The sequence below is a fragment of the Megalobrama amblycephala genome, linkage group LG10 (assembly GCF_018812025.1).
Source record: "Megalobrama amblycephala isolate DHTTF-2021 linkage group LG10, ASM1881202v1, whole genome shotgun sequence".
In the NCBI taxonomy this organism is placed as follows: Eukaryota; Metazoa; Chordata; class Actinopteri; order Cypriniformes; family Xenocyprididae; genus Megalobrama; species Megalobrama amblycephala.
In genome coordinates, this window is record NC_063053.1 from 34504367 (window position 1) to 34522191 (window position 17825).

The window sequence follows — 17825 nt, forward strand, 5'->3', positions numbered from 1 at the left end:
CTAAAAACATATTTAAATCAGTTCATGTGAGTACAGTGGTTGAATATTAATATTATAAAGCGACGAGAATATTTTTGATGCTCCAAAAAAAAAAAAAAAAAAACGACTTATTTAGTGATGGCCGATTTCAAAACACTGTTTCAGGAAGCATCGGAGCACAAATGAATCAGTGTATCGAATCTGCTGTTCGGAGCGCCAAAGTCACGTGATTTCAGCCGTTGGCAGTTTGATACGCGATCTGAATCATGATTTGATACACTGATTCTTTTGTGCTCCGAATCTTCCTGAAGCAGTGTTTTGAAATCGGCCATCACTAAATAAGTCGTTTTTTTTTTTTTTTTTTTGGAGCATCAAAAATATTCTCGTCGCTTTATAATATTAATATTGAACCACTGTACTCACATGAACCGATTTAAATATGTTTTTAGTACATTAATGGATCTTGAGAGAGGAAGTGTCATTGCTCCCTATGGAGGCCTCACGGAGCCATCGGATTTCAACTAAAATATCTTAATTTGTGTTCCGAAGATTAACGAAGGTCTTACGGGTGTGGAATGACGTGAGGGTAAGTAATAAATGACAGAATTTTCATTTTTGGGTGTACTAACCCTTTTATTTTTTGGGGGGTTCAGAGAAAGAGATTTGGACTTGTCTCACATTTTATATTTAAATAAAACATTTATAATTAAGATAAACTCACTTTAATATACACAGATGCAAACCTATATTGTTACAGTAACTTGGTACAATGCATAACTTAAGAAAAAAAATCATAAAAATAATAAAACAATTCTAGGTCACAAAATCATGTATGACATGCTGCACAGAAGTCCTTTCCCAGTCTTGCTCCTGATGGATTCAGTGTTAATTTCTGTATTTCACTGATCAGCTTCAGAGGTTTTGTTGTCCGGTTTAGGTTGCTTTGTCACTGAGTGTCTTGTCCTTATCAGTGGCTGCAGAAACACCAGTAACATTACTTAAAACTACATTCTGGATGAACCTAAGTTGCATTTTGTCATTTACCATGTACAGACAATAATTTAGATTTAATGACTACCTCATTAAAAACAAGCAAAAAATGGGCAGAAATGAACTTGTAATGAACATCTATGGGGCAACAACTGCATTTGCTTCACATACTTCCATAATAAGTTCAGAAGTCTCTTACGTGAGGTTGAGTTTGTCTTGGGCTGGATCAGATTGAGCAGCAAACTGTGGAGTTCCTTCACTTCAGCCTTCAGCTCACTCAGGTCCTGACTCTGCTTCTGCTGGTCTTTTTCAAGTCTGTGAAGAGTCTTGAGATGTTCTTCTTTCTCTGGAGGTGTGGCACTTCGCCTTCTGTAAAAGAGACAACATATGTAAGGCAGCCTTTCCAGGACCATCACTTGTCACAATACATGTTATAGATGGTAATAAGAAAAATGTAACAATCTAAGCCCGATAAGTTCCAAGATGTTCATCTACCAACCTTGTGACATCTCTGGCATCTGCATATGCTAACTGAGGTGAGACTGCCTCTCTTTGGATGTTCAGATATTTATCTAAAGTATCCTGCAGAACATGCAAAGTTTCAGTTATTCTGAGATTTAAGAAAAGACGTAAAAATACAACATCCAGTAGTTGTTAACGCAGACACCTTGATCTGTTCCGTAAGCTTCTTCATCTCAGCATGCTGATCTGGGTTAGTGGTGACATCATCATCAAAGAATTCTCCAAGCGGCGCGCAATGGCGGTGGATGTGCTCGTTGTCATAGCAACGTCTCAGACAAGGCATGGATTCCTCTATCTGCAGAATGATAGCTGCTTGTTGCATCACCGCATTGGCCAGCGCGTTGTCATAGACCCTGCAGACACAAGCGTTCCGCATAAGGGTTAAAGGAATAGAGCACCCAAAAATGAAAATTCTACCCAGGTCATTTCCATACAATGAGAGTTCACAGTGAACACATCTATCATGCCCATAAGTACTAAAGGGTATAAATCGAATGTTTCATCATGATATGAGCAATACAATATTTGCAGATACCTCAAAAATTGCTGCGATACAAGATTCAGGGGCGTGCAATCAATATTACAATAATATGTTATGTAATACATTTTACACAACCAGTTGCATTTGCACAGAACTCTCTGAAAACTGCAAATCCTTTATCCCAATTAGGACGTCCACAAAAAACAAAACAACAACAACAAAAAACATAATTTATTTTTATTTTTTTCATCAAATCGCACATGAGTTCATCAGATGTTTGAGGATCAGTGCCATCGTTAAGGCAATGCAACTGGTGCAATCGTATTGGGCCCCACACTTAAGAGCCAAACGCCTAAACGCCCCCCTACCCCAGAGCACGATCACAAACAGACCGAGGGGGTCATCCCTATCTCCCAACCCTCCTGAACGGACCACTTCTATTCCCCCACCCGGAACGCAATCACGAACAGACCAAGGGGGACATCCTCACCTCCCACCCCTCTCAAACTGACCACTTCCAATCCCCCCACCCGGAACCTGATCACAAACAGACTGAGGGGGACATCCTCACCCCCATCCCTCCTGAACGGACCACTTCCAATCCCCCACCCGGAACCCGATCACAAACAGATGAAGGGGACATCCTCACCCCCCAAAACTCCTGAATGGACCACTTCCAATCCCCCCCATCCAGATCGCGATCACAAACATCCCAAGGGAGTCATCCTCAACCACCAACCCACCCAAATGGACCACTTCCATTCCCCCCACCTGAAATGCAATCACAAACAGACCAAGGGGGACATCCCCACCCCTCAATCCTCCCAAATGGACCACTTCCAATCCCCCCACCTGGAACACGATCACAAACAGACAGAGGGGGACCTCCTCACCCCCCCACCCCTCTCAAACTGACCACTTCCAATCCCCACACCCAGAACCCGATCACAAACAGACCGAGGGGGTCATTCCCAACCACCAACCCACCCAAACGGACCACTTCCAAACCTCCCACCGGAACGTGATCACGAACAGATCAAGGGGGACATCCTCACCACCTAACCCTCCCTAGCGGAAAGTTGGTAAAAGTGAACCAAAATTTGATGATAGCTCAGTGACAATTTGATATCTGCTAGGTCGCTGCATCAGGATTGTGGCGTTTGTACAGTTTAAAAGAGAATGCATGCTTTGGTGGCTAACATAAGAGTTTCAATATGAAGGTGCATCTCAAAAATATACAGTAAATATGATATATCGTTACACCCCAAGCGTATCATAAAAGTACGTTTGACTTATTAATACCTTTGGAAGGTGTCAGAAAGCAGAGCAATCAGTAAATTAACACAGAGAATAGCAGACAGGGCCAGAAATGTTCCGCAGAGAAGGTAGGCCATGACTGCGTCCACATCCAGCATGGCATCAAACTCATACTCATCCACGAGGGTGATGCGGTAGAGGCTGTACAGCAGCTCAGGAACCGTCTGCATACTTGGCACCTCAGCTATACCTGAGAGCAGTAGAGGAAACATTTATGTCTTATGCATCATAACTTTAATTATACATAATTATGACATACTGCAAGTCTTTGTGACGGTACCTCCAAATATGATCCAGAAAGCACAGGCATATGGAATGTAGATCTCTATATAGAGAAAAAGGAATCGCAGCACGTCTCCTGCAATCTTCCCCAGCATGACAATGAAGGGACCCATAGCTCTAGAGAATAACATCAGCCATTTACCTCACAATCATGTGTCACAGTGTTGGCTAATAGAGTGCAAAGATCAGTTTTCAGAAGTTAAAACCATTAAACTCTCACCCTCATTTCATTTCAAACCAGTATGGCTTTCTTCTAAGAAACACTAAAGAAGGTATTTTGAAAAATGTTAGAAAAATCTTTTTTTATTCATACAATTAAAGTCAGTGGGATCTAATTTCATTCTTCAAAATATCTTTGTGTTATGCAGAACAAAGAAATGCATAGGTTTGGAACAACATGAGGGTGAGTAAATGACCGAATTTTCAACTAACCCTTTAAATGTCACCATAGACAAATGATACTGTAATTTTTTTACTCAATTTTTACGTCAATTGCAAAGTTTCATTCACTTTATAAAAGTACACTACTCTTCAAAAGTTTAGGGTTGCTAAGATTTTTTCTGTAATTTATTCCTATAATGCAATGCTGAATTTTCAGCATCATTACTCCAGTCTTCAGTGTCACATGATCCTTCAGAAATCATTCTAATATGAAGATTTGATGTTCAAGAAACATTTACAAAGTTTGTTAATATTGTGATTCATGTTGGAGCTGGTTGGTTTGGTTCATCTCTTAGTCTTTACCAAGTTATTTTTGAAATCCCTATGTAAAACAACAGGAAAAGGCTGGAAAAAGCAGCCAATTATTGACTGCATTGCTTGAAAAGTGAAATGATATTCCAGCATATGTGGAGATACTGCAGTACAATTTAGAAGTGACTGAGCACATGGTGTGCAAACCCCATGTCCTTATGTTTCTATGGTTACCATAACATTGACCATATATTCCCATGGTTACCTAGCTCACAAAGAGGAGGCCACCTGTGGTGTCTCAGAGAAACCTGAGATATGGAAGCATTGTTGTTCCGGCCACTGACCAGGTGGTTCCATTCGGCTCCAGGCACTCTGTGTGTCGTAGCAGCCAGGAGATCGAAAAGGTGTTGTCATTATATCTGAAGTCCTTGTTTTGTTGCATTAGTATCTATGGTAACTGCCACTGACCAGGTGTTCCTATAGAGTCGATGTTCTCGAACTTTTTCTCAGATGACCACTATTTTAGACGCTTCATGACCCCCTTTAAAAAAAGTTTATTTTACATCTTTTACAATTTTACCTTCTCCAAACTTTAATGGTAATGTATCACAGTTTCCAAAAAAATATGAAGCAACACAACTGTTTTCAACATTAATAATAATCAGAGATATTTCTTGAGCAGCAGATCAGCTGAAGGATCATGTGACACTGAAGACTGGAGTAATGATGCTGAAAATTCAGCTTTAATCACAGGAAATTACATGTTAAGACATGTCTAAATATAAAACATTGATTTTAAATTGTAATAATATTTCACAATATTCCTGTATTTTTCATAAAATACCTGCAGCCTTGGTGCGCAGAAGAGACTTCTTTCAAAAACACTTTAAAAATCGAAATTATTCCAAACTTTTGATCGGCAATGTACACTTGGATTATCATGCATTCATTGAAATGTTATTATTAACATTTAAAATTAAATTTTTTCAGTTTTTAATTTCAACCAGCTAGGAAAGACTGTATATTATAGGATTGGTTTTAAGTTGATTTTTTGAAATCATAATCAGCTCCTCTAAAATCAAATAGTCTTGACCTGCAAGAGCCGGTGGAGTTCAAGATCCTGAAGTTACTTACAAAATGGTACATTACCTAAAAGCTCGGACATGCTTCATTAGCCTTAACCACAGGAAAATAATGGACACTGCGAAGAAGCGAAGACTGTTCTGTCGAAGTGTGTCAGACACTAGAAATACATCTGTCAAATGGATGCCCAGAACGGTCAGCAGCAGCAAATACACTAGCCAATCAAAGATATTCCTGAGGGCGACACATTAGCATACTTACTCAGAGAGTATATTCATTGTTTTGCACAATCTTTCAAATTCTACATTGGCTTATTCTGAGTACATTACCAGGGGTCTTGAGTGTAGGTTCCTTCCAGGTTTCGAATATACTTAATTTGGCCTTCTAAATAATTGCGCTCCTGTATTATAAAGCAAAACACACTGATTATTACAATTGTGTATTTTATTATTGTTTATTTATGAGAAATTAATATATTTTGTACACCACAGTGAACTTTAAATGAACATTCTGAGTTCAAAATAAGTTAGGCCATAGCATGATTTACACAGAAAATGATTTTGATTCATAACTCATTTTGTAAAAACAAACACAAATTGTGTTTACAATAATGCACTTAAAATGGAAGTCTATGGGGGAAAGTGTTAGTTCACCCAAAAATGAAAATTCTGTCATTAATTACTCACCCTCATGTCGTAACACGTAAGACTTTCGTTCATCTTCGGAACACAAATGAAGATATTTTTAATGAAATCAGAGAGATTTCTGTCCCCCCACTGACAGCTACATAACGACCACTTTGATGCTTCCAAAGGTTCATAAAGAGATCGTAAAATGAATCCATATGATTGAGTGGATTAGTCCAGATTTTGATTATGAAAAGACACAATCGCTTTATATGATGAACAGATTTAATTTAGGCTTTTATTAACATATAAACATTCATCAACTCGCACTCAGCACACACCAATGTTACTCACGTATGGAGCAGAAACAACACAACCTCTGTGTCCATTTTCAGGTCTTCCCGCTTAGGTCTCTCCAGGGCTGGAAAGCTTTTCTAATATTAACACGGGTCCTAAAGATCTTGCCTGATCATAACCCTTATTTTTCCAGTGATATTCCTCTGAGCTTTTTTTTTTTTTTAATGTCTCTCAGTCATCTCTCTTTCTACAGTCTTTCTTCAAATCTCCCTCTCCTCCCCCATCATGAGCGTATACTGTTGATTGGCTACAAGTGTGTTGTGCTGCTCGGTCCAATCCACTTTTAACAGCGTTTTACAGAAATTGCTTACTGCACCTTTAAAGGAATAGTTCACCCAAAAATGAAAATTTGCTGTTAATTTACTCACCCTCAGGCCATCCAAGATGTAGGTGTCTCTCTGTCTTCAATTCAACAGTAAAGAATATTTTTTAGCTGAGACCGTTGTCCTCAGCGATTCATATAATGCAAGTCAATGGCTACCATCACTTTGAGAGTCAAAAAACATATAGACCTACAGGCAAAACAAAATTAATACCCGTGGCTCCTATTGATACATTGAGGTCTTATGAAGCAAAATAATCGGTCTGTGCAAGAAACTGATCATTATTTACTACATTATTATCAACATTACTGCTTCCTGTCACATAATGATGTATGTGCAAAAGCTTAAACGCTGGGAATCTTCTCGATTGAGATTGTGCAAGTGAACGTAATCATAATTATTACTTTTATGAACAATACAACAAATGCTTCATCCCTCTCTGTTGTAAACAAACACACGTGGGAGTTTGCTCCCGCACATACGTCATACTGCGTCAGGAAACTCGCGCTTCAGACTGTAGTGAACGCACTCTGGACCGTTTGCTGTGGCTGTGGATTACAGGTAATAATGTTGTAAATAATGTTGTTTCTTGGACAGACCGATCATTTTGCTTCAATGTATCATCAGGAGCCACAGGTAATAATTTTGTTTTGCCTGTTTATGTTTTTTACTCTCAAAGTGACGGTAGCCTTTGACTTGCATTATATGAATCACCGAGGACAACGGTTTCAGCTTAAAACCTGAAGAAGAAAAAATACACCTACATCTTGGATGGCCTGAGGCTAAGTAAATTAACAGCAAATTTTCATTTTTGGGTAAACTATTTTTAAAGGCGCAGTAAGCGATTACTGAAAAAACGTTGTTGAGCGTCAATCAGCAGTATACATCCATGATGGGGGAGGACTCATGAGACTCTCCATCTTCTTCAAAACACAAATTAAGATTTTTAATGAAACCTGATAGATTCTGTTATCATCAACCAAAACTTTGACTCTTTAAATACCACATTAAAGTAGTCCATATGAATTGATTAGTTTAATCCAAGTCTTGTAAAGAGAAATGACTGCTTTAAATGAAGAACAGATTTAATTTAACCGTTATTTAAACTTTTTTTTTTTTTTAAATGATGTGCTGTTTTTAAGTCAAATGACATTTTAATGTCACAGACGACACCTGTTAAAGTACTCCAGAAATTGCTCTATTAACCTAATTTCTACACATCTCATCTCAAGGGTTTTTTTTTTTTTTTGCAGCATCTTTGATAAGTAAATTAGATATTTTTATTCACAAATCAACTTTATCTAACATAGTTTTGCTGTAAATTGAGAACATATCAATGTTTCCATATGGCAACACTGTACCAGTGGAATTGCAGTAATATATTTCACCACTGGGATTTTTTATAGATAGTAGCATCAACAATATGATTGCAGTTATCTATTTATTTGAAGTGTTTATTGTGGTATAGTTGAATTTATCTATAAATAACAAAATTATTTCTTCAATTCACAAAATGAATACAGCAATATTTTACAGAAAGGGCAATAGGAAGAAAGCAGAGTCAGCTCTTCCATGTGATGACAGTGAGGATGAGTTTAGGGATAGGGATTAATAGGGATTAAATAATAGGGATCTACTTATTTTTGGTTTGCATGAGTTCCAAGTATATAAATCTATCAATTTCTATAAGAAATGTGAATTTAAAGGTGCCATCGAACGTTTTTTTACAAGATGTAATATAAGTCTAAGGTGTCCCCTGAATGTGTCTGTGAAGTTTCAGCTCAAAATACCCCATAGATTTTTTTTTAATTAATTTTTTTAACTGCCTATTTTGGGGCATCATTAGAAATGTGCCGATTCAGGCTGCGGCCCCTTTAATTCTTTGCACTCTCCACCCCCTCCCGAGCTCTAGACTCTATCATTGCATAAACAAAGTTCACACAGCTAATATAACCCTCAAAATGGATCTTTACAAGATGTTCATCATGCATACTGCATGCATACAACAGATTATGTGAGTATTGTATTTATTTGGATGTTTACATTTGATTCTGAATGAGTTTGAGGCTGTGCTCCGTGGCTAACTGCTAATGCTACACTGTTGGAGAGATTTAGAAAGAATGAAGTTGTGTTTATGAATTATACAGACTGCAAGTGTTTAATAATGAAAATAACGACAGTCTTGTCTCCGTGAATACAATAATAAACGATGGTAACTTTAACCACATTTAACAGTACATTAGCAACATGCTAACGAAACATTTAGAAAGACAATTTACAAATATCACTAAAAATAGTCAGTAATTATTGCTCCATCTGCCATTTTTCACTATTGTTCTTGCTTGCTTACCTAGTCTGATGATTCAGCTGTGCACAGATCCAGACGTTAATACTGCCTGCCCTTGTGTAATGCCTTGAACATGGGCTGGCATATGTAAATATTGGGGGCGTACATATTAATGATCCCGACTGTTACGTAACAGTCTGTGTTATGTTGAGATTCGCCTGTTCTTCTGAGGTCTTTTAAACAAATGAGATTTATATAAGAAGGAGGAAACAATGGAGTTTGAGACTCACTGTATGTCATTTCCATGTACTGAACTCTTGTTATTCAACTATGCTGAGGTAAAATTCAATTTTTAATTCTAGGGCACCTTTAAATAGAAGAGAAAACTATAATTTTATAGAAAAACTACTACTTTTTTGACCATTTTTCATTGTGGTACAACATTTCCCTAAGTACTACCACACCCCTATTAATTCTACTATTAATTCTACTATTAATTCTGTATATATATATATATATATATATATATATATATATATATATATATATATAAAAAAAAAAAGGTGAGTAAATGATGACAGAATTTTCACTTTTGGGTGAACTAACCCTTTAAAATACATGTCAAAACATGCGATTCATTTAAAAATCAATTCAGATCACAAGATCAGTCCATAAGCTTATTATCCTACATCTCTCTCTCTTGAATAAGATCTATATGGGTTCAGTGTGTTACCTCAGGCCACATGGGGTGAGAGCAGCTCAAGTCCTCATTGAGTTTCTGCACAGTCCAGCGCTGCCAGTGCTTGAGTTTCCTCCGAGATCGCACGATCTCCATCACTTCCCTGTACACCTCGGTCACCGTCAGCACTAGTGCCAGAACCACCAGCAGCACACGCCACCAGTCCTGCCAAGAGGAGTGCATGTGCTGTATGTGTATGTGTGTGTTTATAAGCAGAAAGAGGAATATTCTAGAGCTGTTTGCACTGCGTGCTCTAAATAATGTTAGAAAAAAAGGAAGTAGTGGCCAAAAGTGATATCCAGAGGGTTTTTAATGACCCTACAAGTTCGATTAAACCATGAAAATATGAGAAAAATGTTTTATAGTTTAAAACACTATCTTTCTTTATATGACAGCCCATTAAAAATGATGTCTTCACAATTTGGCAAATTTTTATTAATATTTGAATAAAGGATGACAATGTCAATTTTTCTAGGCTGTACATCACTGTGGCCACTACTGTACGTATCAGAAGTACTGATCTAAGTACTTCTTGACATTAACACCCACAAACCAGGTAATATGGGATTGTAACATGGGATTGCGCATATTACACATAATTTTACTCAGATTTTGTGCTCATCCCAAAAGTGCGCACACATGAAGCCACCTCTCACTACTAAATTTTTTATTTATTTATTTATTTATTTTTTGCTGCTTATTGTGCTTAAATGGTCAAATACACACAAAATAATGTCAAAATGTCGGTCTTAGTGAGTATTCACATAAACACAGTCAGTATGTTTTAAGTGAACATAAACAGTTGAGTAAGAAATCGCATGTTTAACAGTATAATGCATCTGTGCATCAGGTTGTAAGTGACAGCAGCCTAATAAACCTGCTGCCAAATTATGAGATAATATTAAAATATTTATATGTTTTGATGTCAAAGTTGTGGCCAGTGAAAATACTGAACAGTTAGTAACTTTGGTAAACCACTCTCCACGGTGGCTTATCACATGTCAAGCCCTGGGACTAGGTAACACTTTATTTCGAAGGTCCACTTTAGACATTCTACTAAATATAAGTAACGTTGCAACTACATGTCAACTAACTCTCATTAGAGTATCAGTAGACTGTTTGCTTAATATCTGCTTACAATTTATTTTGATGCTCCCCAAAAGACATTCATATGACTATAAGAAACTTTGTAACTACATGTCCATTTATACTATAACCCTAACCTAACAGTCTAACAGTCTACTAATACTCTAATGAGAGTTAGTAGTTGCAAAGTAACTTATAGTTAGTAGAATGTCTAAAGTGGACCATCAAAATAACCGGACTATATATAAATGATAACCGGTCTTACCTGAGGAAGATTGTACCGATCTCCATCCGGACGTACTGATACAGATATGGCTACTGTTGTCCAGGAGATGATAAACAGGAAGTTGAAAAGCAGGAGTATCCAGGCACCCAATCTGTAGCAAAAGATTTAATCTGATGTGATTAATCTCAGTCCGTGTATCTCCATGCATCAGCACTGGACTTTGATACGGGTTTACCTGCCATATAAGTTCCATTTGACAGTGATGAGTTTGAGCACTACAGGGTGCATGATGAGATCCAGTTTACCCTGATTGACGATAAACTCCAGCTGTGGACAGAGAAAACTCTCATAAGCCAATGGAGCAACACCTGTTTCGAGGAACTTCATATGAAATATGTTTAAATGTGTGTACCGGTGATGACGGATCAGGACCTTTGGGGTTTGTCTTGTCATCCGGTTTCGGCTCCATTAGATGAAGGTAGTAGAACTGTTGTCGGGCCATTCGGTCTTTCATATGGAACTGATTCATTGCCAGATCAGCCTGTCGACACCAAGATGATGATTATTGAGAAGTTCACTGAGAATAGTACACTACAGTTCAAAAGTTTGGGGTAATACAGTAATACTGTAAAATATGATTGCAATTTACAATAACTGTTTTCTATTTGAATATATTGTAAACTGTAATTTATTCCTGTGATCAAAGCTGAATTTTCAGCATCATTTCTCCAGTATTCAGTGTCACATGATCCTGATTTGCTGCTCAAGAAACATTTCTGATTATTATCAATGTTGAAAACTGTTGTGCTGCTTCAGATTTTTGTGGAAACCGAGATACCCCCCCCCCATCCCCCCCCAGGATTCTTTGATGAATAGAAATTTTGAAAGACCATTTCTAACCAAATAGAAATATTTAGTTTTAGAATGTTTTACTGTCACTTTAAAAGTACTAATTTCTTTAAAAAAAAATCTTACTGACCCCAAACTTTAGAATGGTAGTATTTTTTTTTTACTCTGCATGTTAAATGCAATTTATGTTCAACAATATTTGATGATAATTAATTATCAAATCAGATTAATTATCAAAATAATGGTTTAGGGTTTAAAAACAGGAATGTAAAGCTTGCCTTTTTTATAAGCACCGACATAAATAATATAAAATAACATAAAATTATAAAATAAAATTATTCATTTATGTGAGTCATTCCGATTATTACTAAAAACAATTATTTTATGTAATGTTATGTAATTTTTAAGGTTTTTTTTTTTTTTAAATGAGGGATGACTTGAAAATGTTTTCACTAGTCTTCAATATGACACATAATCTCCAGATTACGGAAGAGGATTAGGGCCAAGCAATAATAAAAAAAATACAACCATCTCGAGATTAAAGTTGTTAAATTTCGAGAAAAAAGAAAAAAGTCGAGATAAAATGTTGAGAATAAAGTAATTAAATTACGAGAAAAAAGTCATTAAATTACGAGAACAAATTTGTTAAATTATGAAAAAAATTTTGTTAAATTTTGAGAAAAAGTCGAGATAAAATGTTGAGAATAAACTCATAAAATTATGAGAAAAAAGTTGTTAAATTACGAGAACAAATTCGTTAAATTACGAAAAAAAATTTGTTAAATTTCGAGAAAAAAGTCGAGATAAAATGTTGAGAATAAACTCATTAAATTATGAGAAAAAAGTTGTTAAATTACGAGAACAAATTCGTTAAATTACGAATTTGTTCTCATAATTTAACGACTTTTTTCTCGAAATTTAACAACTTTAATCTCGAGATGGTTTTATTTTTTTATTATTGCTTGGCCCTAATCCTCTTCCGTACCAGATAACCCTTACTACAAAAAAAAACAAAAAAAAAAACTTTTCTGCTCTAGCATTGCATTACTTTGATATTTCCAAAAATTTAGTAGCAATACTTGCATTGTGTCTGTCTTGGATGAATTGGCTTTTGCTAGGATCATTTTCATTTGAAAGTCACTGGAAGCGTCTGCTAATCTTCAAAAGTTGATTAACTTGTACTGTAACCATAGCGATCCTTGACTATACTCACCACAGGGCTCATCTTAGTAATCATGGCAGTAATGCAGAGCTGTCCATCTGAGTCCTGCACCCCAGCATCTGCTCCAAACCCCAGCAGCAAACGTGCGGTCTCACTTCGATCTGTACACAACACGCACTCATGAATAACTCTCATGAAACCCTTGGATGCAGAAGTCAAAAAAGAAGAGACTTCTTCGACAGCAGTCATGAGATTTGTCCACTGTGATTTGGTCTCAATTTATAGACTAATAAAAGCCTTACCAAAGTTCGCAGCCAGCTGTAGAGGTGTCCTCTCTTTATAGTCTCGTACAGTGATGTCCGCCCCGTTCTGCAGTAACATCCTAACTGCGCCGACAGCATCATTCTTAGCAGCGTAGTGCAGCGGGGTCTGCTTGTCTTTATATGTGCGAGCTTCAATGTCAGCTGCCGTCATGATGAAAAATCATGGACAACATACACATTACCATACAAAAGATTTTCAGAAATGTTTTAATTAATTTATTTATTTATGTAGTATTTTTTAAATAATGTAATAATGTAATTGCAAATCTCACCAAAGCTGCATTTATTTGAACGAAAATACAGTAAAATCAGAAATATAGTGAAATTTAAATATGTGTTAAAATGTAATTTATTCCTGTGATCAAAGCTGAATTTTCAGCATCATTACTCCAGTCTTCAGTGTCACATGATCCTTCAGAAATCATTCTAATATGATGATCTGCTGCTCAAGAAACATTTCTGATTATAATCAATGTTGAAATATTTTTGACTCATGAAATGACATGGAGTCATTTTGATCTTAAATTCTGAATTTAGTTGAATCCTGATGAACACACATAAACACACACACACACACACACACACACACACACACACACACACACACACACACACACACACACACACACACACACACACACACACACACACACACACACACACACACACACCTCCTCTTTCTAACAGGAACTGCAGCATCTCCTCATAATCCAGAGCTGCAGCTACATGAAGAGGCGTCACTCCAAAGGCATCAGCCCTCTGGAAATCAGACCCTCTTTCCAGGAAAAAACGCATCACATCCACGTTCCACGCCCGAGATATCTACCAATAAACACAACATCTGTAAATGCTTTACAGCTTTTTATAGGCAAGATGTCACTTATATTCTCAACATTTGAACATTTACATCCCAGAATGACAATTTATGGCATATATGTCTCACACAAGGAGTCAAACATTAACCTCATGCTGACAGACAGTAAAAAAGTAATTTCAAAGAAATGGCTAAAACCAGAGCCACCAAAGTTGATGAATGGACTGATATATATACAGTACAGTCCAAAAGTTTAGAACCACTAAGATTTTTAATGTTTTTAAAAGAAGTTTCATCTGCTCACCAAGGCTACATTTATTTAATTAAAAATACAGTAAAAAACAGTAATATTGTGAAATATTATTACAATTTAAAATAACTGTTTTCTATTTGAATATATTTCACAAAGTCATTTATTCCTGTGATGCAAAGCTGAATTTTCAGCATCGTTACTCCAGTCTTCAGTGTCACATGATCCTTCAGAAATCATTCTAATATGCTGATCTGCTGCTCAAGAAACATTTAATGTGTACAATTGTACAAAATATTTGTGTACAATATTTTTTTTCAGGATTATTTGATGAATAGAAAGTTCAAAAGAACAGTGTTTATCTGAAATCTAATCTTTTGTAACATTATAAATGTCTTTACTGCCACTTTTGATTTAATGCATCCTTGCTGAATAAAAGTATTCATTTCTTTAATTTCTTTTCAAAAAAATAAAAATAAAAATTCTTACTGACCCCAAACTTTTGAACGGTAGTGTATAATGCTACAGAAGCTTTGTATTTCAGATAAATGCTGTTCTTTTGAACTTTCTATTCATCAAGGAATCCTGAAAAAAAAAAGTACACAACTGTTTTCAACATTGAAAATAATCATAAATGTTTATTGAGCAGCAAATCAGCATATTAGAATGATTTCTGAAGGATCATGTGACACTGAAGACTGGAGTAACGATGCTGAAAATTCAGCTTTGATCACAGGAATAAATTACTTTGTCAAATATATTTAAATAGTACACATTTATTTTAAATTGTAATAATATTTCACAATATTACTATTTTTTACTGTAATTTTAATTAAATAAATGTAGCCTTGGTGAGCAGACGAAACTTCTTTTAAAAACATTAAAAATCTTAGTGGTTCCAAACTTTTGGACTGTACTGTATGTGATGGAAAAGATTTCCCTTTCCTTAAGAACCTATATAGAAGATATGGAGAAAATAGACTGATTATATATATTCGCCAAGACTTTTCTTGAAACATAAATGGTCTGTCAGGTAATGTTTTTAAGAACTACAAGTATCCCCTTGTTTTTGTACTTAGTTGCTGTCAAAATGAGGAAAATACAAAACATCTGTAAGCTTGAGTATTCATTTCAATGACCATTGACAGACATGATGGGCTGTAATGCTGTCTTTGACATGTATGTTTTTGTTTTATTGTAAAGAAGCATTTCTGCCTTGATAAATGTAATAATAAATGATAAATGAACAAAAAAAAAAAAAACCATTAACCTCATGCAGGGCCGTTTGCCCGTATTTATCTGCTGAGTTTGGGTCGGCTCCATGTGTGAGGACATCATTGAGCAACTGCAGGTCCACCTAAAGCAAAAATCAATATCACTGTGTGACACTGACAAATATGACGTATGTCTCCCAAAGTTCACCAAAGTGGAGCATTTGTTTCATGTTACCTCATCTGTGTCTTTATTGCTGGCCGCCAGAACTCGAAAGTGATCCAGAAGCCTTTTATTCAGCTGGATCTCCGTCTTCTTCTGTCCATCTACAGCATCCTCATCTGTTGCCAGACCCTTGTACTTGCTGCCAACATATTCCTCTAATAAAGTCACAATGATTTAGAATTAGGATTTTACTACCTTGGTTGTTTGGACATACAGTATATTGTAAAATAAAATACCTTTATTTTACATAACCATATTATTTTTTGTTATTATTTTTATTCTTATTCTTATTATAAAGATAATTATTAATCTTTTTTTTTAATGTTTTGAGCAGCAAATCAGGATCATGTGACACTAAAGACTGGAGTAATGAAGCTGAAAATTCAAAATTCAGCTTTGATCACGGGAATAAATTACATATTAAAATATATTACAACAGAAATGAGTTATTTTAAATTGTACTATATAAATTTTTTCTGGTTTTATTGTATTTTTGATCAAATAAATACAGCCGTCCTTGATCATGACTATATGACTGGCTTAAAATTAACCCAAAATAGATTTAAAATTAAAAATCAGACACATAATTACTAGAGGCAACAATAATAATCAAAAGGTGAACATTTATTAATAAGCAATTAAAAAATTTTTATTATTTATTATTTTTTAAACATTAATAAATGTTCATTTATTAAACATATTATGTTAATTTTCAACCTATTTTTGAGTTAATTTTAAGCAAGCAATACAGTCATTTTTAAACAATAGTTGAGTTAAATAAAACTACTCAGGTTGGGTCAAAACAACCCATTCGCTGGGTTTGTCAATTTTTAACCCAGCACTTTTTATAGTGTAGATTCATTCAGTAAATGGTGTATTTCAAAGTACCATAGTATTACCTTCTGATACATCAATGCAACTACAGTAGCTTTATCTGAGGGTAATCAAATAAATGTTTTATTTTTAAAGTTCACATGATCACAACCTAACAAAGCAGGTAAAAAGTTAGAAAATCCTTTATTGTATACATGCATTTATTGTAAATACCTGTGGGTTTCTTCCTCACAGACTTGCGGGCAGCATGTTTCCAGCGGCCTCTTGCATAGGACGCCAGGTGAGCGACTGACCGTCCCATATCTTTAACTGATGTCACGGATACTCGAGGAGCCATGATTGGCTGCACTGACTACAGCCATAAACATGCAAAAATCATGAGTAAAAAATATCACCAAATAACACAGTAGTTTACAATTTATGCTGAACTCAACAGTTCAGGAGATGGGAAATAATATGTCAGATTCAGCCATAGACTGAAGGCAGTTTCCTCACCTGACTAGAGACTCCATCAGTCAGTTCAAGCTCAAGGCTATCCGGCCCATCAGATCCAACTCGCCCAAATCTCTTCATTCTTCTGCTGTATTCAGCCGAGAGCAGCTGAAGATATCCTCTGCCTTCTTAAGATGCTAAAAGAGTGGAGTTACAGCCCAAAACATGAACTCAGCAGAAGTGTAATGGAACCAGTACAGCAGAAAATGCGCAGCTTCACGTCAGTTACCCCGCATATCGAGCGGAGCGCTCTTGACGTCTTTAATAACGGGCTGTGTTTGTCTTTAGATGATTTGTTTCTCAGTTACCCATACTGTGAGTCGTAAAGCACATGTGTGTTAGACACTCAGCTACACCCTCCCTGTAATAAATCTTGATGAACTAACATTTATCTCATAATGTTTAACTAGAGGTCACAGGGCAACACAAGAACAGGATTATATTTAGGGTCTTTTATGGCACCAGTACTGAGTGTCCTGTTTTAACAGATAATGACCATCTAATCACCATATAAACCAGAAAACACACAGGCAGGCTTGTTTGGACTTGTTCTAAAACATAGCAAGCTGCTTTCTAAGGTAGTATACTAACAAGAAGCCTCATATGTGAACGATTTGGAACACTCTACATTACCAGCAACTACATTACAATTGATTTCTATGGACTTTGGTGT

General features: G+C 36.0%; 1 protein-coding gene and 1 long non-coding RNA gene across 2 annotated transcripts; one reads left to right on the top strand and one right to left on the bottom strand.

Moving 5' to 3' along the window:
- Positions 1-685: 685 nt before the first annotated feature.
- On the bottom strand, positions 686-17702 carry si:ch73-193i2.2 (transient receptor potential cation channel subfamily A member 1). Its single transcript, XM_048205864.1, has 19 exons — positions 17156-17702; positions 16874-17012; positions 15839-15981; positions 15660-15746; positions 13997-14147; positions 13305-13466; positions 13054-13163; positions 11404-11532; positions 11227-11318; positions 11031-11142; positions 9674-9844; positions 5677-5747; positions 5414-5581; positions 3570-3688; positions 3275-3479; positions 1637-1844; positions 1469-1551; positions 1169-1338; positions 686-953 (listed from the first exon to the last, which is right to left on the bottom strand). Exons 1-19 carry the CDS (start codon positions 17231-17233, stop codon positions 913-915), a joined length of 2439 nt encoding a protein of 812 aa, XP_048061821.1. The 5' UTR covers positions 17234-17702; the 3' UTR covers positions 686-912.
- Positions 3762-9758, top strand: LOC125277475. Its single transcript, XR_007186907.1, has 3 exons — positions 3762-3843; positions 3940-3974; positions 9650-9758. It is a non-coding gene; the product is annotated as an uncharacterized LOC125277475 (long non-coding RNA).
- Positions 17703-17825: the final 123 nt, after the last annotated feature.